The following is a 20,708-nucleotide window of genomic DNA, read 5'->3' on the forward strand; positions in this document are numbered from 1 at the left end:
ATAATATTAATAATTTGGTAAAAACTGGCATAGTATTTGGCAGTTCTAAAAATATAATATTAATAATTTGGTAAAAATTGGCATAGTATTTGGCAGTTCTAAAAATATAATACATATATTAATACTTTTGTAAAAACTGACATAGTATTTTGCAGTTCTAAAATTGTAATAAATCCGTAATAGCAGCAAAATATATAAAAGTTCTTCTCAAGACGAACCATTTGAATTTCAACTTAACTTAAAAGACCAAGAAGGTTCATTAGTAAATCACTCGTCGACATGCTCATATGCGAGATAAATACCTCTTGTCATCCAAGTATTCAAATCATCTAGAAAAAGACTGGAAAAACTTGCTGAGTATGTGCAGGGCTAATTGAGTTCATCACGTTCAGAGTTCAAAAAACATAACAAAGAGTCAAACGTGACTCATCCTAATGACCAGAATATATTTGTCTTGTTCTTCCTGGTAAACCTCGCTCGTGGCGTGTTCTAAACCGGCGGCGCGGGCCGAGCCCATGGGGGTGACAACAGGTAAACAATTTCATTAGCCAGCACCACTCTCCACAGAAAAACAACACGGTGAGGAAGAGGAGGAGGAAGAGAGGCACTTTGTATTTTAGATGCACTAGCGTGGTTGCTACCTGGAAGCAGGACATCCAGTTTGTTCGTGACTGGAATAGAAATAATAAAGACATTTAGCAATGATGGGCAATTAAGGTTCCTGTCGAAGCGGCCAATGACGCACGAGACGGCGCGGGAGTCTCGACTTCCTTCCGGCCCTCGCGGTCAATCGAAAACAATGAAATTCGAATCAATTTAAGACTAAATGTTGACTTTGAGAGTCTTGTTTGGACAAATATATATTTTAAAAAAAGGCTAGTTGCCACCGAGATTGTTAATTAGAAACAAAACCGGAAAGCGAGACAACGTAAAAAAAAAAAAATCGGATTTAAACGCGTTGTCAAAAAACGGACTACTATTGTCTCGATCAGGTGTAGGGAACCTATGGCTCGGGAGCCGCATCTGGCTCTTTTGATGGGTGCATTTTACTCTCAGCTAAATGGAGTACAAATAGGGACACTATGTCTAGAGTCGCTTTAAAACAAAACAAATGGCTGAATGTTAAGACCAACTATATGTATATACGTGTATTTTTTTTCAGCAACACGCTTATTTATATATAATTATTTATTTATTTATGTATTAAGTTATTTATTATTTATTTATTAAGTTATTTATTATTTATTACATTATTTATTTATTAAGTTATTTATTATTTATGTATTTATTAAGTAATTTATTATTTATTTATTAAGTTATTTATTATTTATTTATTAAGTTATTTTTTATGAAGTTATTTATTATTTATTTATTTATTACTTATTTATTAATGTCTAAAATGTCTTTTTCTGTGTCTGTATTCTCACCCTCTTGCGACTGTGACAGTGAAATTTACCGGATACGGGATGAATAAAGTTATCTAATCTAATCTAATCTAATCTACCCTTCCATTTTTTTAATTTGACCTTTCTGCATGCATACTCATTGATTTGCATCGGGCTAATAATTTTGTCAAAAGAATTCCGATTCCTTTTTGACTTTAAAAGTGGTAAAATGACTAAAAAGGTATGCATTTAGATATATTTTTAATTTTTGTAAATTCTCAGTATGGCTCTCCAGGAATAACATTCAAAAATATGAATAGTTTATGTCTCTCTCTGTCCAAAAGGTTTCCGAGCCCTGATCTAGATGATCAGCTTTGGGGGTAATGGGCAATTGCCTCCTCTTGTCAAGATGTCCTAGATGCGGAAATGATGCGTACACAAGGTTGTCTGTACTCGTTTTAGCCAATCAAGTTAAGGCTAACTGTCTATTGTCTAGTCTACACCAAGATTTGAATGTAGCTTGGCTCACTGAATCCACAGCAAGTGGAGCCAAAATGGCTCACCTTGACAGTCTGTAAAATAAATAAAAATTAAAAAAAAATTTTTTTTAAACATTTTGCTATCATGAGTTTCCACTCCGTCAGTTTTCGTGATCCGAGCTTGACGACAGTCGGCTCATTAAATCAAAGCCTGGACTTGAATAAACAACACCTGGCTATTGTTTGCACAGACAAATATGATATTGTCTCTTTCATAGAAGATGAAGAAGAGGGTTTCACAGACACTGAATATCTCAAATTTGATATGTAGGACTCTTTTCTGCAAAATGCTCAAGCTGAAAATTGCAATTCAGACCTGCAACTCCATCTACGTCACATTTGTCAAAGTGGTGGCCCGGGGGCCAAATCTGGCCCCCCGCATCATTTTGTGTGGCCCGGGAAAGTAAATCATGAGTGCCGACTTTCTGTTTTAAGATCAAATTAAAATGAAGAGTATGATGTATATTACATTTCCAGATTTTCCCCCTTTTAAATCAATAATTGGCATTTTTTAATCCGTTTTTACTGTGTTTTTAGTTCAAAAATCATTTTGTAAAATCTAAAAATATATTTTTAAAAAGCTAAAATAAACATTGTTTTAGAACCATAAAAAACTGAATATTCGGGGATTTTAATCCGGTTCTTTTAATCCATTTATAAAACCAAATATAAATATTTGATCTAAAATGGTCCGGCCCACGTGAAATCGAGTTGACGTTAAAGCGGCCCGCGAACCAACCCGAGTCTGACACCCTTGACGTAGACAAAATAAAAAAGGAAGTCAGGTGAGCAGTACAACCAGGAAGTGTCCGTAGCGGTCTAGTTTTGTATCCCTAGGTAAAATGGCGGTGCCCTGAGCGAACAATGGCAGGCACAAGTATGTGAGTTTTTCCACGTTTTATTTTAATCCATTTTTTCTGTGTTTTTAGTTCAAAAATAATTTTGTAAAATCTAAAAATATATCCAAAAAAAGCTAAAATAAGCATTGTTTTAGATCAACAAAAAACTGAATATTCAGGGCTTTTAATCCAGTCCTTTAAATCCATTTATAAAAATAAAAAAAATCTAAATATTATATCTAAAATGGTCCGTCCGGCCCACATGAAATCGAGTTGACGTTAACGCGGCCCTGATCCACGTCCAATAGCAACTCAATCGTGAACTTCCAAACAGATCAGATGGGAAGGCTTTGCTAGCGGAGATAGGCCCGTCTGCCCCGCTCGATCCGGATCCCTGAAATGTCTGGGATTCCACGGGACCGGCTCCAAGAACCGAGCGGCCCAGGGTTCGCCGGGTGCAGCTCCGGGGCGGTGCCAGAACAGTGAAGTCAGCTCCGGGGGAAACTCTGGCGCCGTGTTCACGCACGCGTGTTCGCCAGTTGCTTTCGGGCTGCCGCGGACTTAAGAGAGTGAGACCGAGCCCTTTTCGCAGGGACTTCAAGACTCTCAAATTCAGTTGGGTGGGTTTGCTTCCGGCCTTTTTTTTTTTTTCTCCACCACTTGTTTGATTCCCAAATCAGGTTTTCAGAATCTAAAAGAGTTCATTACTCTATAAGTTCATTACTCTATAATAAAAGGCCTTTGCTTCAAAATGAAACAGTCTCAAATCAACATCATCTGCAGATGAATCATCTTTAAGTGATCCTTAGGTTTAGTTAGAATGAAAACAGACGTTCGTGACCGGAAAAAAAAAATATATTACTTGAGGGACGGCTATAGTTTGGTTAGTAAATGTGGTTCTAACCTTGCATTAAGAATCGCTGGCGACTGTACGACTGCGTTAGGATGATAATCAATCAAAGTTGGATTTACAGGCGCATTGTTGGATTTCAAATAAGATTAACCCTGGAGAGTGGACCAAATATTTTTTTGACCTAACATTTTATCTGCAGAAAATTCATTGAGTGGAACATCTGTTCCTACGCAGCACGGGGCAATGAGTCACCCTCAGATTTGCTTTGTATTCAGTCGAACACGATTTAATTTTCTTGGCGTCCTTGCTATGAAGGGCGACGGAACCGAACTGAGCGTAGAACGACGCGAGCAGAGAATTGTGGCAACAAAAGAGACGATTGCAGACGCGCTTCGTGTTTTCGACGTAGCGCTGAAAGCACAATGAACCAATGCGCTACGGCAGGCTGTTGATTCCCGATGGAAGACTTTAATAGTCCCGAGAGACGCTAAAGGCCAGAATGTCAGATGCCTACGCTTCTCTAATCAGCATTAGCGTTATTGGATTTGAGGCGAAAACATCGTGGCTTTGTAATGGCCGCTTAATATACCGTATTTTTTTGGGATAATAGCCGCCTCCGCGTATAAGCCGTACCCTTAAAATTGCCTTAAAATCGTTGAATTTGACAATTTCTCTCGTATAAGCCGCCCCGATTTACAATTTTCACCTCCATATTCATGGTTTTAATAGGGGAGTAAAAATGTGTTACTTTGAAGGGAGAATGTTAAGAAAAATCATCACACGTGGGATTTCTGAGATACTGTATAAGATATATTGTGTAAATCGATTGCTGTTGCCTGCACGTAGACAACATGTGTCAAAGTGGCGGCCCGGGGGCCAAATCTGGCCCGCCGCATCACTTTGTGTGGCCCCCGGAAAGTGAATCATGAGTGCCGACTTTCTGTTTTAGGATCAAATTAAAATGAAGAGTATAGATGTATATTAAATTTCCTAATTTTCCCCCTTTTAAATTAATAATTTCAATTTTTTAATCATTTATTTCTGTGTTTTTAGTTCAAAAATCATTTTGTAAAATCTAAAAATATAAAAAAGCTCAAATAAACATTGTTTTAGATCTATAAAAAACTGAATATTCAGGGCTTTTAATCGAGTTCTTTTAATCCATTTATAAAAACAAATTCTAAATATTATATCTAAAATGGTCCGGCCCACGTGAAATCAAGTTGACGTTAAAGCGGCCCGCGAACCAACCCGAGTCTGACACCCTTGACGTAGACAAATTCAAAAAGGAAGTCAGGTGAGAAGTACAACCAGGAAGTGTGTCCATAGCGGTCTCGTTTGTCATCCCTAGGTAAAATGGTGGCGCTATGAGCGAGCAAAAGTAAGTCACAAGTAAGTTTTTTCACGTTTTATGCAAGATACAGTTTATTTTTTTCTTGAATTTCATTCATAGACATCAAACTAAATTTTGTTAAGCGTTTTATCTGCTTATCTTTTCTCTATTTTGAAATAAATGACCGTATCGGCCGCATTATCTTGCGTTATGGCGTTTCGTGCATGTCAGGCCTAATTTGTGCGCATATAAGCCGTACCCTCGATTCAGTCCTCTTTTTTTTTTTGCGACAAATACGGCGTATATGCGAGAAAATACGGTCATTAAAGTGAAGCAGATGGGCCTCGATATCATCATTGTCGACACTAACGGCATATCTCCAAACTTAGCTCAGAATTTTGACTTGGAACCCGCCTCCAGATCTGACCAAATCTAATTTAGGACCAGCAGTGTGAACAAGAAGTGCACTGGTTGTTTTATCCGGTCATACAGCCCCCTTTGCTCCATCATAAAAGTGTCAGGTTCCGCTGGCCGACTCTCATGTCCATTCATAATCCTGCGGCGGAAACAGTAGAATAAAGACGGGAAACAATCGCTACCGACACTCCGTCAACGCGGATGACGGCAATCATGCGTAGTGGGAAAAGCGCGCCGGCGCCAAGGTGCGCCACCGCCGAAGCCCCGCGTACGAGCGAGGGGTCAGGGACCTCGTCCGCCCGCCGTAAAGACCGCCGCCCCCGCTGTTGCTTCCCCTGGCAAAAGACGGATGGCTTTGTGTGCAATCACACCACACTGTTACTCGTCCTCTGTATCTTAGCAGCAGAACCAAACAATGCCAAACCCTCATGGTTATGTCCAGGTACCATATACACACTGACCCCGAAATACTCCATCTTGTCCAAACATGATGGACATTCTTCATCACGTCAACTTCTGTCCGCAAGGTGATAATAACCCGCCGGCAGAGTGTCATTACTTATGCAGCAAAATGGCTGCCTTTAATGTACCAGGTCCAGGCCAAGGACAGTAATTAAGAACTGCGAAGGATCCTACTACTTAAAAAAAATGCAAACGCCTGAAAACTGGAATGATATTGTTAAATATGCAGATGCTAACTCAGTTTACAAAATCTTCCAACACAAAGCTCCTCCTCCACTGCAAGATTTTGCACACAAAAAATCCAAAACATCAACAAGGGCTGGCTCTAGAGGTGACTGTGTAGTTCCCTTCAAAAAGAATGCATTCAGCCAATTCGGTCCCAGTCTGCAGAAGTTCCCCATCTTGTGGAAGACTTCCTGTGTGTGGTTCCAGTTTTTGTCCAACTTTACAACGTCTTTTTGAGTCTGTATCCGTTGTAGCTACCGCAACCAAGATGGCGCCGTTCAAGTGGCATCCGGCGGCGGTAGCTCCGTCCACTCTTGCTCGTTTGGTGTTTTTGCTGCTTTTCTGTCTTAATGATTTGATTTGGTGATTCTCAATGATGCCATTTACTTTGATTTGCTTTGTACTTTGTGCTTTTGCTTTGTTGTTCTGTCTAATCACCCTCTTGCTACTGCCACAATGAAATTTCCCGAATACGGGATGTTATCCAGTCCAGTCCAATGCAATCCAATCCAAAGCATCTTCTCTCTTCATACCTGGAACTCAATACCACTTAACATATGTGAACTCCCGTCTCTAAACCTCTTGGCCAATCATCTTAAAGCCTGGTTATTAGACGAACAAAATTGCTATAACAACACTGTCTAAATGTCTGTGTCTTCGTTTACCTGCACAAGGAACTAAAGATGGAAATTAACCTCTACTACAATCTTACATATTTACATATACATGTTCATTAACATGAATATAAATATGTCCCTTCTTAAACAAATCAAACTAACTACTGCTCTTAATTTTCAACTCTAGCGTAGCTCCGTCCTCTCTTGCTCAATTTGTGTTTTTGCTGCTTTTTCCGTCTTAATGATTTGATTTGGTGATTCTTAATGATCCCATTTACTTTGCTTTGCACTTTGTGCTTTTGCTTTGTTGTTCAGCGGCCTTTGCGACTGTACTGTGTAATTTATAACTATGCTTTTCCTTTATCTGCATTCTCAACCTCTTGCTACTGTGACAATAAAATTTCCCGAATACGGGATGAATAAAGTTATCCAATCCAATCCAATAGCAAACATATTTTATCAGCACAAATAAATCATACATTGCTAGGACACCATGAAAGTGGTGTGTATTGATCAAATAAGCAAAGATTACCAATAACTAAAGAACAGAACATTTTGTATGTTGCTACAGTATAGTATAACAACCAATGTTGTTGTGTTTTGCCCATCCGCTTTAATATTCAAAAGTCAACGGTTTAAAACCAAACTAAAATTGTAGAGACGTTTTACTAATTGACAATCAGACAGACCAAATTGCAAATTGCAATCTGCTTTCAGGACCATCCAATCGGACGTAGGAACACGACCCGCGATGACAAGCGCGGTCAACAAGACCATATCTCCACATTAGCCAGCGTGGCAGCTGTTGACGTGGCACGTGTTCGCGCGGGGGCGCGTGAGGCCAAATCTAATCAGCCCCAGTTAATCAGCGTCCCCTGCAAACTCGCTCGGCCACTTTGCCCGACGGATGCGCGCAATTTAGCCACGAAAGGGTAGGGGCGCAATCTGTTGCGCTCGCTCCGGTTGCAGCTAAAATTACCCGTCTGCGGAAGAGGCCGAGAGTTAGAAGAAGGAGGGGGAAATGAGCCCTGCGACTCAAAACACGGGAGTTAAGCCAGGTCAAGCCTTCTAGATCTGGGCTCAAGTTCGTTTGTTTTGCGAGTGTGACCCTACGGAGCTGCCTAATGCCCACATCCGACTTCTGGACAGCCTGGTACTGTTAGATCGGGGACAAGGAAATACGGGACGTTGGGGAGGTACAGAGGAAGGAAATGTACATATTTTTGGACAGTTCAGAAACGGGACGAGAAACTTAAGACAATTTCTCTCTGGGCTTTCACACCACTTGAGGTTTTCGCATATCTGGCTATATATATATATATATATATATATATATATATATATATATATATATATATATATATATATATATATATATATATATATATATATATATATATATATAATCTTGAATTTAGTGCACCGACTGATTGGGCAACCCATCCACTTTAGAGAAAATGTAATCTTTTAAGTGTGCCCTATATGAGTAAATATGTGCCACGTTGCATTTGTATGTTTTTTTTTAATCACTTAATGAGGGGAATTGCAATCATTAATAAGGGGAGCAATTGGCCCAGGTTGACAGGTATGTGCTAACCACACTATAGTTTGTGTAGTGGTCATTATATTATATCTATTTATGTCTAAAATGCCTTTCCTATTTTTGCATCCTCACCCTCTTGCTACTGTGACAACGAAATTTCCCAAATACGGGATGAATAAAGTTATCCAATCCAATCCAATCATACAGTGACATCTACAGAATCTTGAATTTAGTGCATACTGATTGGGCAATCGCTTAATAAGGGGAATTGCAATCATGAATAAAAGGAGCAATTGGCCGAAGTTGCCAGGTATGTTACTTCCACAAATCCTCGTGACCATCGTCACGTGATGCCCAATTGAAAATGTCCCAGTCTGTCTGCAGGTGGGACAACATCTGGTCTTGACCAATTGTTGCTGATGATTTCGATTGTGATGCCTTAAGGCAGGGGTCGGGAACCTTTTTGATGGAAAGAGCCATAAACAATTCATATTTTTTAAATGTTAATCCTTGAGAGCCATGCTCCGAATTTAAAAGTCAACATACATGAAAATGTGTGCCTTTTTTAGTCACTTCACCACTTTTAAAGTACAAAAAGTCTCTGAATTCTTTTGACAACATTGTTACGTTGTTGCTAATCAATGAGTATCAATGAGAAAATCCATGCAAAAGAGTGTAATGAAAAAAAATGGTACTCGGATGATTCGCCTAAAGACGTTTCGCCGACGGACGTTTGACAGACGGACAGGTCGCCGAATGGACGTTCCACCGAACGGTCATTCGGCCGAACGGCCGTTCGGCCGAATGACCGTTCGGTGGAACGTCCATTCGGCGACCTGTCCGTCTGTCAAACGTCCGTCGGCGAAACGTCTTTAGGCGAATCATCCGGCCACGAAAAAAATGATTATAAGGCGCTGGGGTAGTGTCAATGCCATAATACTAACGTAACGCTCCTATTCCTGCGCTTTCTCACCAGCAGTTTCCATAGTTTACCTCACAGGTTAGTGGAGAGCCATATGCACCCATCAAAAGAGCCATATGTGGCTCCCGAGCCATAGGTTCCCTACCCCTGCCTTAAGGGTTTGTCTACCGACCGCAAGAAAATCCCGCTCAAATCGAATCCAATCCAATTTCCAACCACTTAATCGTCCACGGGTGGACGGAAAAACGTCCCACTTGACCCAATAATTCACAATACCTCCGTTTCCTAAACATTGGAGCGCTGCAGCTGGCGTCTGCCACGGCTAACAAAGCGGGTTGGGAATAATTGGATCAGCAACTTTGCAGATGTGGGTCGCAAGTGCAACCCCTGATCCTCTGGATCGCAGAGACGGGCAACGGTGCCAAGACAAAATGACTTGTCTGTCCCTTCACTGGGTAAAAAGTGGACACGGACGTGGCCGATTTGCAAAAGGATTAGCGTCACAGACGCCCCGCCGCAATTACAACAAGTGAATCCAGATGGGGATTACGGCATCTAAAAAAAAAAAACAATTCACGCACTGCACAAACTGTGATAATGATATTCGATAAGGCAAAGTCACTCCCTGGTGCCGCCGAGAGTAATAAATCAAATCTCGCTGCTTTTGGAGCTCGCATAAATAAGAGCAGACAGTCCAGACGGAGTCAATATGGTGAGGGGATTAGTATGTATCAGACAGATGCGTTTCAAAGACATTTTTAAGTGATATTTTTATATTTTGAATTGGTGAAGTTCACTGTTTTTAGCATTTTGTAAACCGGGTCCTGATTCTTGTCAATCACATAAAAATTAAGGTGTTTTGTTTCCAAAAAGATGGTTAAATGATCTGTTTCAAAATAAAATTAAAAAATGTTGAAAAAAATCAAAATATGTTCAAATACAAAACAAAAAAAGAAGAACATTGGGATAAGACAACAATAGAAAATTTTTAAAATTCCAATAATAGTAGGAATTTATTTATAAGGAAAAAAGAAAAGCAGCCTAATTTTTAACTGAATTTTGAAAATGGCAACTTGAAACTTTTTTGTTTCTTTTGCTACACATGTCAATGTTTTTGTGGCAAGAAAGTTCCATTATATTGGTTGGATCACTTATTTTTATTTTATTTTTGGGGGGAAGAAAATCAGCCCAATTTTTAACTGAATTTGTAAAATGGCAACTTGAAACTTTTTTGTTTCTTTTGCTACACGTGTCAATGTTTTTGTGGCAAGAAAGTTCCATTATATTGGTTGGATCACTTAATTTTATTTTATTTTTTTGGGGAAGAAAATCAGCCCAATTTTTAACTGAATTTGTAAAATGGCAACTTGAAACTTTTTTGTTTCTTTTGCTACACGTGTCAATGTTTTTGTGGCAAGAAAGTTACATTATATTGGTTGGATCACTTAATTATTTTTTTAGGGGGGGTATTACATATTTTTCTTCCTGTAAATTCATCATGAGACAATTGTAGTAGATTAAAGTAAATTATTATCATTTTATGTCAAATGTGTTATTATTTCTTTATTTTTTCTTGTCAAATAAGACTAATTTGTGACTTTTCTTTTATTATTTGATGCCCTTTTCTCTTCCAATTTGATGATCTCCAGAAAAAAAAGTTCTTTTTTGTAGTCAACAAAAAAAAAATCAATGACAAAACAAGGGCTTGCAACGGACCAGCGCAATTAATTTAATTGTATGCGGATGCGTTGCCAGATTGGATGCCTTTCCAAACCAAACTGTCCTCCATTTAATCAACTCGTTTTTCCCACTTTGATTAGATTGTGGCATGTTGCTCCATCTCAAACAAAACCAGTGTTGCGCATCGTGTTGCTCCATCGCGGCTGGACCAAATAAAAGAGGCTCAGTTCGCCAAACAAAAATAATTTACGGCCGTCTACGTTTAATGACGAAACGCGGCTTTGGCTAAAGTTAGCCGTGTCGCAATGCTGTGCGCAGGAGTTTGCTGGACTCCGTTCTATTTTGGCGAATGACCCGAATCTTAGCGCGAAACCACGTAAGGCCGTTTAGCCCATCAATGGCTCCCGTCGGCGAGCCCTAGTGTGACGAGGGGTGCTTGAACCAGATAGCCGAGCTTGGCTCTGGGCGTTCGTTTAAAACCGGAGAGTTAATGGCCAGGCCAGGGATCACGGTGCCAAGCAGTTCAAGTTCTGGAAAGAATTTTGCACGTGGGTGCTGCCCCGACGCTTTCGCTCGGCGCCTTACGCAACTCGGCGCACTTGAACATCTCTCGGAAGTGCTGTGCCAGCTGTGTGTTTTTGCATGCTTGTTATTCGTTTAATTACATGAATCAATCATTTTCTTATAATTTTCTTTCATTTGTTGTCTGTTTCTCGCATCTCTCATTCAAAATTGGGACACTGATCATTTTTAAAGGGTTGAGTTGATCATTTTTGACGGGTGCGGTTGTTTGGTCGCCGGTCTTTTGGTCGCCCGGACCCAAACAACGGGCGACTAAAAGACCGGCGACAAAACAAGGTAAAACAACAGTGTCTACGCATCAATTAAAGCCAACAATGGCCCTGAGCAGTTTCACTGAGCGGACGTGAGTGTATAAGAGTTTGTATGTACATGCGTTGTCCCTTTAAGAAGCGACGTCAGTCAGGGTCTTAACAAGTTCTCCAACAAAAAAACAATAAAAGTCTGGAAAATTTTGAGCTTTTCTTTAGCCTAATAATTACTAGGGCATTAAGTATGACTAAATAATAATTCGCAGTTTGTATTTAGGGAATTTGAGCAACGATTTAAATGGTAATTATCAATAACCTTCCGGGCGACCAAAAGACCGGCGACCAAAAGACCGGCGACCAAAAGACCGCACACGTCAAAAACGATCAACTCAACCCTTTAAAAATGATCAATGTCCCAATTTTGTATGGGAGATGCGAGAAACAGACAAAAAGGACTGTGGAACGGATTACGGAATTTACATACAAAGTACTGCTCTACTTACGAAATATTCAAGTTAGGAAAGTATTTCTGGAACCAATTAATTTGGTGAGTAGCCTGTCAAGATGGAGCGATACAGGTTTTTCAGGATTGACAGGAATGACATAACTAGTTAGAGGAGGCCAATAACCATTCATTGGAGTCGATATTTACTGACACTCCAACATGATCATTCGCTGCCAGTCCTTCCTGGTCAGATGGATTAGCGTTCCAATCCCTAGCCCGTGGCTCTGCAGCTGACGCTGTAGCGGCGTTGCATAGTTGCGGCTTGGAAACAAAGTTTTTCTGTGCCCGACCGCAGTTCGGTACCCGTTTGAAAAGCTTTCTGATGTCATTCAAACGCCTTGAACGGGCATTTGCGCAAAGCCAAAATGATAGGCTTAGAAGAACTGCTAAGCCCGAAGCTTTCAAATGCCGTTGGCCTCTCAAAACCCGATCAAGCGATACCCGAAACTAAATCGCAAAAACAAGAACGCCAACCGTCACGTTCGGCATTTAAGCGTACAGCCGCGAGCCGTCTACGGAAAAACTCGGACCGGTACGAAAGCCGAGAGCAAACTTACTTCTCTGGCAGTGCTTCTGCGTCCAGCAGCGTTCGCTGAAGTGTCCGTTGATGGTGGTGGTCTGGCAGGTGGTCTTCCCCACTGAGGCCCCGGGGCACACGTCCCCGCACTCCCGGTCGTTTTTGTTAGCCACAATGTAGTTGTCCTCCACCGTGTCCAGGATCTTGGACCAGTCCAGCGTGGACAGGTAGCAGAGGTCCGGGTTCTTCTCGATCCTGACGGCCCCCCGCGTGATGTTCATCAGGCTGTGGAGCCCCAGCTCGCGCAGCTGCAGCATCTCGAAGACCACCAGGGCGTAGTTGAAGAACAGGTTTTTGCCGCGGATCACCGTCAGGTTGGGGAATAGGTCGCTGAGACTCTCCATACCGTACACGCGGAAAAGCAGCAGGTAGTCGGTCACCACCGTCAGTTTGGGGAAGGCCAGGCCACGGAAGTCTTCGGGTTTGCTGCCGAACATGAGGATGATCTTCAGGTGGCCTTCGATCACTGTGCAGTTGGCCAGAGAGTTCAGATTGGTCACATTGTTGCGGATGTCCTTGCTCGGACAAACTGGAGAGGAAACAAAAGAGGGGAAAAAAAGGGTTAACTTGCCTCTGGAGACAAATATTGCGGCCAATGTTCCCTCTCGTGTTCTCCGTGCACGGCAAACATATGGAGCGCACAAAATAAAATCCAAGCTGAATTGTAAAAAAAACAAATAAAAAATAAATAAACAGATTACACATTTTTCTGTGCCATTTTGCAACGCAGCCTGTCAATGATAAACGACAACAAACGGCCATTTCAGATATAATATTTAGATTTTTTTAATAAATGGATTAACAGCCCTGAATATTCAGTTTTTTTATAGATCTAAAACAATGTTTATTTTAGCTTTTTCTGAATATATTTTTAGATTTTCCAAAATGATTTTTGACCTAAAAACACAGGAAAAAAAATGATTAAAAAAATTACAATTATTGATTTAAAAGGGGGAAAATCAGGAAATTTAATATACATCTATACTCTTCATTTGAATTTGATCCTAAAACAGAAAGTCGGCACTCATGATTTACTTTCCCGGGCCACACAAAATGATGCGGCGGGCCAGATTTGGCCCCCGGGCCGCCACTTTGACACATGTGGTCTACCAGATTTCCAACATAATTGGTCGTAAAAATATATCATATTTAGATGATCAGTTTTTATTGGGGGGAAAAATATTTGATTGCTCCAAAAATTTTAAGGAGGTTTTGTTTTTTTCTTTTCGCAGATTCCAGAGAATTTGATGAATTTTGAAGTCTTCAAATTCATATGCATTGAATAAGAATATCTGTTATCTTCCAAGTTCTGTTGAAAAAAATCATCTGTTACTTTGAGAAGACACGGTCAAACGCGGTCCTGTGGCGGCTGACTTGAAAGCATCGACGGACCCAAAAAAAAGCGCTTACGCAAGCCACAAAAACAAGGATAGGTCAATAACCCGGTGAGCGTAAACGGGCTACGCCCGCCTGGTCAATCCGACATTTTTTTTTCCCAGTGGAGCGTAATAGTACGGAGCCATCTCACTCTTTCCCCTTCCTGTTCTGCTTCTGGCGGCGCAAAAGTGCACCCTGGGAAATTCAGAGGACGGCTTCTTGTTGACGTGCGCGCAGTCGCGGATTGTTTACCCAGGTAGCCGCCGCCGCCGCCGGTGGTTTGACGGGTGAGCCGAGAGGCGTGCGCTACTTTATGGCACCTTTGACGCCTCGGCTTGCATAACAGAACAATCTAGCGTGCAAACAGTCGGCTTTAAAACAGTGTTTACACCCTGCAAATGATTTAACGCTCGGTTTTAAAAAGGACAGTTGGAGAAATGATGAAGGAATGGACAAGGCCGTTGTGCAATTAAGACGAAAAAGTGGTGCATTCACGTGAGAAATGTTGATTATGTTGGAGTAAGATGTTTCAGTTTGCATCAGGTTTTGGTTCATACAGGTCACAATTTTTAAAAAATCGTAGAATTTTACAATTTCTCGCATATAAGCCACCCCATATATCAGCCGCACCCTTAAAATTGCCTTAAAACCGTAGAATTTTACAAGTTCTCGCATATAAGCTGCCCCACATAGCAGTTGCACCCTTAAAATTGCCTTAAAACCGTAGAATTTTATAATTTCTTGCATATAAGCCGCCCCACATATCAGCCGCACCCTTAAAATTGCCTCAAAACCGTAGAATTTTACAATTTCTTGCATATAAGCCGCCCCACATATCAGCCGCACCCTTAAAATTGCCTTAAAACCGTATAATTTTACAATTTCTCGAATATAAGCCGCCCCACATATCAGCCGCACCCTTAAAATTGACTTAAAACCACAGAATTTTACAATTTCTCGCATATAAGCCGCCCTGCATATCAGCCGCACCCTTAAAACTGCCTTAAAACCGTAGAATTTTACAATTTCTCGCATATAAGCCACCCCCCGATTCACAATTTTCACTTCTGTATTCATGGTTTTAATAAGGAGTACAAATGTGTTACTTTGAAGGGAAAATCTTAATAAAAATCATCGCACGTGGTATTTCTGAGATACTGTATGAATCAAAAGCACATTAGAAGGAATCAATTCAACTAGTAGTGGTTGTTTTCTTACTGCAAAACAGGAAATAACCAACAAATAGTAAATCCTACTTTGCCGACATCTACTGGTGAAAGAGTATAGCAAGTCTTGTGCGAATATTAGCCGTATCCTCATGTTTCTAGTTACAAATAAGGCTTATGTGAGAAAATAGGGTAAATGCCTTCTTCGTGAATAAAAAAAAATGGTTCGGGAGCAAACAAGGACTTTTCCTTTCAAAGCAGCCCAGTGAATGCAACAAGTGTGACGGACAGAAATGGAGCAAAAGCTGCGCGCCACAAAGAGCTCAGCTTTCTGGAGCGCAAACGGACAAACGCACAATAGGAGGGGACGCGGGTGCTCGTAAAGAGTGCACCGAGTGACCCCCGTGCGGGAGCTCCTATCGGCGTTCGCTTTCACGGTATTTTTAGCGGAGGGCAAAACTGAACCGTCGATTGCCGCCAAAGGGAACGAGCGCGGGGAATTTTGGACAAAGCGCGAGCTCGACGCCGAGTGAATATTTGGTCGTAAATCCAACGGGACACGTTCCAAAAAGGCACAAAATGGCCGCATCGGGCTGTGGTAACGCGGGTCGTTACATGCAAAACAAACAAGTCTTATGTGAGTGCATGACCGATCTATTTAAACTGTCATACAAATGTCAAAAATTAACCTCTGTGCGATTTAAATATTTTAGAGAGCAAAACGCTTTGCCTTTTAAAGATGATGTAATAGTTAAGTGGCAATTAAAAAGACAAGTTGCTGTCATTTTCATGGTAAAAGAGTGAATGTAAAAATAAATAAATAAAAATACTTTTTTGGGGCGGGTGGGTTCACATCAAGGAATTGTTTAAATGTGATTTTTTTTCATCATTTTTTTTTACGTGAAATGAAATAGAACTTTACGCCCGCCTTTTTCAACCAAAACAACTAAGTAAATTTTTTTTCAACCTGGTTTTATTTCTAAAAATAAGTTTCTCATAAAACTTACTATTGACTTTTTGCAATTTTACCCTCCAAAGTTTTGAATGTTCTAAGTCTAATAATAAATACAACTTTATTCTAACAAAATTAGGAATTTTCCTTTGTAAGAGCTAAACAAAACTGATGCTTTTTAAAATGAAAATTCTTAACCAAAATTACAAAAGTCCCCGCAAAAAACTCCAACTCAGAAAATATAGTTTCATGAAAAATATGAACGTCATTTTAATCCAGATAGATTTATTCACATGAAATGATGATTTGAGGCCAAAGAAAATCCATTAATCCTATAAAAGAGGAAAAATTGACTAAAAAATGAGAAAATCCTTTTAAAAAAAAATACAACCCTTTTATTGAAAAATTAAACAAAAACAAAAAAAATCACCAGTGAATACGATACTACAAGTTAAAGACAAACAAAACATCAACGCAAATAAAAACAAAACACTGGAGTAGAAAAGATGTGATGCCATGGTACACGATTACTAAAAACATAGTCTTCTAGTTCCAAATTGTTCCACTTTTTGGCCCAATGACGGAGGTACCCTCACAAAGGTTACCACGGCGACGGGTCTAGCGCACCCATGACAAAAGCCCAATTGAAAAACAAAGGTCTCGCCGATGATCATCAATGAACCATTAGCTAACACGAACCAAAGCTACGACGCAATAGACGCTAAATTGAAGCCTTCTCAACCGGGAACGCATCCGTTTCTCACGTGTCCATTGGACGGCTCGCTGTTCCTGTATCAACGGCGGCTAGTTGGCTAATTCCAATCCCGCCGGGGTGGTAACGCGTGGTTAGGTGGCTTTTTAGGGGGCCCACAAACAGTGAAGTGATTGCGACACTTCCCTTTTCGAGTACTCAAGTTGAACTACATTGTACGCAATGTGTGGTCAAGTTACACAGACGGTCAAACTTTTTCTTTTGTTCCTTTAAAAAACGAACTTTTGAGGTACTAGTGTACTTCCTGGTTGCTGGTCATCGATACTGACTGACTAGTGTCGTACGTTTAAGTAAGTCTGAGGGATAAACGTTTGAATTTTTCTTATTCGCTGGTTGAAAAATCAAATGGATTTGCTTGATCTATCAAAATCTATTATTAACTATAATTGATCCTCTAATTATTCTAGATTGATTTGGCAAAACGACTGTTTCTTTGATCTATAATGGCAAGAATTCACATTTCAGCCGTTTAAACATGAATAATAATGGTTAATAAAGGTTAGTCTATTTTTATCATGCTAATTTGATGGGGCAACCACAACAACAATTCCATATTAACAATAAACGTTCTCGACAAACTAGCCACAACATTTTTGGCAGCCCATAATTTTCACATACTTAGTGACTATTAATAGCTATGGTTACTACATCCTCAGCCAAGTGCTCCCCTTATTAATGATTGCAATTCCCCTTATTAAGCGATAAAATAACCGTACAAATGCAACGTAGCACATATTTACTCACATAGTGCGCACTTAAGTCTAAAATTTTCCCCAAAGGGGATGGGGTGCCCAATCAGTTGGTGCACTAAATTCAAGATTCTGTAGATGGCGCTGTATGACCCTGACAGCTTAACTGTCTGGGTACATTGCTTGCTGACACGCTATATTTATATAGTGAAAAGCACCTGTGCATATCAGGTACACGGTCGATTGGTCGCCGGTCTTTTGGTCGCTCGGAAGGTTATTGATAATTACCATTTAAATTGTTGCTCAAATTCCCTAAATACAAACTGCGAATTACTATTTAGTCATACTAATGCTCTAGTAATTATTAGGCTAAAGAAAAGCTCCAAATTTCCCGGACTTGTATTGTTTTTTGTTGGAGAACTTGTTAAGTAAGACCCTGACTGACGTAGCTTCTTAAAGGGACAACGCATGTACATGCAAACTCTTCTACACTCACACGTCGGCTCAGTGAAACTGCTCATGGCCATTGTTGGCTTTTATTCATGCGTAGACCGTGTTGTTTTACCTTGTTTTGTCGCCGGTCTTTTGGTCGTCAGTCTTTTGGTCGCCGGTCTGTTGGTTGCCCGTTGTTGCGGTCCGGGCGACCAAAAGACCGCGACCAAAAGACCAGCGACCAAAAGACCGGCGACCAATCGACTGCACACGGCATATCATGCGTAAAGCATGACAATATTAGAAGACGATGATTACCGAGACGATCCAGATTAGAGCCGAAATGGGTAAAACGAGATCGGATTTACAAAAAACTTAGTTAAAAATTCCTATACAAAAGTTGTTATATGGCATACACAATTTGAAATGATCAAAAAACGTATAAAATACAGTCAAAATTGACAGGTATGGATCGAGATAGTACCATTGTCGCGCAGGCGTGTTAACGTGTAGTTACGACAATGCCATCATGGCATTAAGCAGTGTGAAACAAAAAGAATATTCAGACTAATAATTGCATATTTAACTCATATTGTAATATACGTTTGTTTTTGCAACGCACACTTTTGATAATTTTTTATATATTTTTTTTTAGATTAGAACTTTATTTCATCCCGTATTCGGGAAATGTCTTGGTTGCAGTAGCAAGACAGACACAGAAGACATTGTAGACCTGGGTAAACAAACTGGAGCCACACACAGGAAGTCCACAAGGTGGACCTTCTGCAGACTGAGACTGAGGTTACCACACAGTCCTTCAGCAGTCTGGAGGTTTTAAAGATCATCTTCCTTGCCTAGATCCTCCTAAGCTGTCCTATCACCTAATCAGCAGCAGTCGGAAAAATTAAATAGCTTTTTGACGACGCCGTCAACGAGGTGGTAATTTGACGAGGCGCTCGTTGCCGCGGTTTGGCATTTACGAGGGTGTCCAACAGGACCGGCCACATTTCGCAGACGGCTGTTTCCGGCAGCCTCGTTTGGAGAGTTTCGTATTTCGTGTCCGATCATCAGTTTTTACTCAAGCCATGGCAATTTGACTTAATGATTAACTTTCAAAAATACGTAACGAATTCGGTTCATCTCACGCACAGGCGTCCATTCAACAACAAAGCATGAATGAAATCACGTCGGAGGAATATTGAACCCCGGCACGTGCTGGTAATAAAACAAACGTGTTCATTTTCAGCTCCACAATCCAAAAACTGGAGAAGGCGGTGATGAAAAATGGATTTGTTGGATTAAAAGTTAGCTTTGTTGTCATGCCAGGTCCACGGCAAGCCTTTGAGGCGCCGGCCAAGTGGAAAAACCCAATCGTCTTTGCAGATAAAAACGCCAATACTGTCACGTGATATTTACCAGATTCTTGAAAACTGATACGCAAGAGTTTATTCAGTCCCGGCTGATGTGTAACCATTTTGATGGTGGGCCAATTTTTTTCTGTACACCTCAACTAGCCGCTAAACCTAGCGGCTACTCTTGATAACTACTAAAGCTCTCAAGCTCGTGCAATGAAACATCCAGATAGCGTTAGCAGTGTCGTCAACGTGCCGAGATGAAGTTAAATGAGCCAAATTAGCAAGAAACGCGAGCTATTAGCATCATTTTCTTAAAAAATAGTCTTTCCTCTACTTACGAATGCCTCTAGGTACAATTTTTTCAGGTTACGAAATCCCTCTGAATGTAAATGCATTTCCTGTATCCGTTATTTTGTTTTGAAATTTACATTTTTGCATGTTTTCATTTAATTACATTAATAATGTTCGTATAATTTTCTTTCATTTTTGTCTGTTTCTCGCATCTTTCATACAAAAATGGGACACGGGTCATTTTTAAACGGTTGAGTTGGTCATTTTTTTAGGAATGGAATACGGACTTTACACATAAAGTACTGATCTAATTACGAAATATACAAGTTACGAAAAAAACGTTCTGGAAGCAATTAATTTGGTAAGTAGAGGTACGACTGTAGATTTAAAGTACAGGCTGGAAGCATGACTAGCATCATTTTTAGTTTATTTTGAAGATCGTTGATCGTAAACATGGGGCAAAAACGTTCGTGTAGTTAAATTATAGTAGTTTGATCGCAGTTTTTTTTCTGGAAATTCTATATCATTAACCTCTACGCCTCCCTGTCCAATATTTACATTCCCCTAAAACATTACCACCGCTGAAATGAAAATCATGCTAGGCTAACAATAACAAATAAGTTCATTGGAAAAAACGATCTCTTTGCTAATGACAAAATAATTGTTTCTCTTTTTTTCCATTTGGAAAAAAAACACCAAGAGTATCAGAAGCTTATAATGTCACATTCCTGCACTGCGAAAGCTAACAACACAAACAAAAGTCTAAGTTGGCCGGCGAGCGAGAGCCGATTATCCTCGTGCATTCTCAGACTTCTTAGTCGGTCGGTCGGCCGAAAGGGGTGACCGCGACATTTTGTTTACGTTCGCAAACGCGATAAGATGCCGAACTTTGTGCTTTTTCACGTGCGCTGGCTACCTGTGACTTACAACATTGTCAATACGTGCTT

At 40.4% G+C, this 20,708-nt stretch overlaps 1 protein-coding gene across 3 annotated transcripts in view; it reads right to left on the reverse strand.

The window, feature by feature from the left end:
* insra (insulin receptor a) overlaps positions 1-20,708 on the reverse strand; it is a 53,308-nt gene that overhangs the window by 25,740 nt on the left and 6,860 nt on the right. For all 3 annotated transcript variants that reach the window (XR_013304359.1, XR_013304360.1, XM_077615941.1), the window contains one exon: positions 12,708-13,256. Coding sequence is in view for 1 of the 3 variants with exons in the window: in XM_077615941.1 (XP_077472067.1) it covers positions 12,708-13,256 (549 nt within the window). In the remaining 2 variants the exon portion in view is untranslated. The remainder of the gene's footprint in view (positions 1-12,707; positions 13,257-20,708) is intronic.

The sequence above is a fragment of the Stigmatopora argus genome, chromosome 12, assembly GCF_051989625.1.
Source record: "Stigmatopora argus isolate UIUO_Sarg chromosome 12, RoL_Sarg_1.0, whole genome shotgun sequence".
NCBI classification, from domain to species: Eukaryota; Metazoa; Chordata; class Actinopteri; order Syngnathiformes; family Syngnathidae; genus Stigmatopora; species Stigmatopora argus.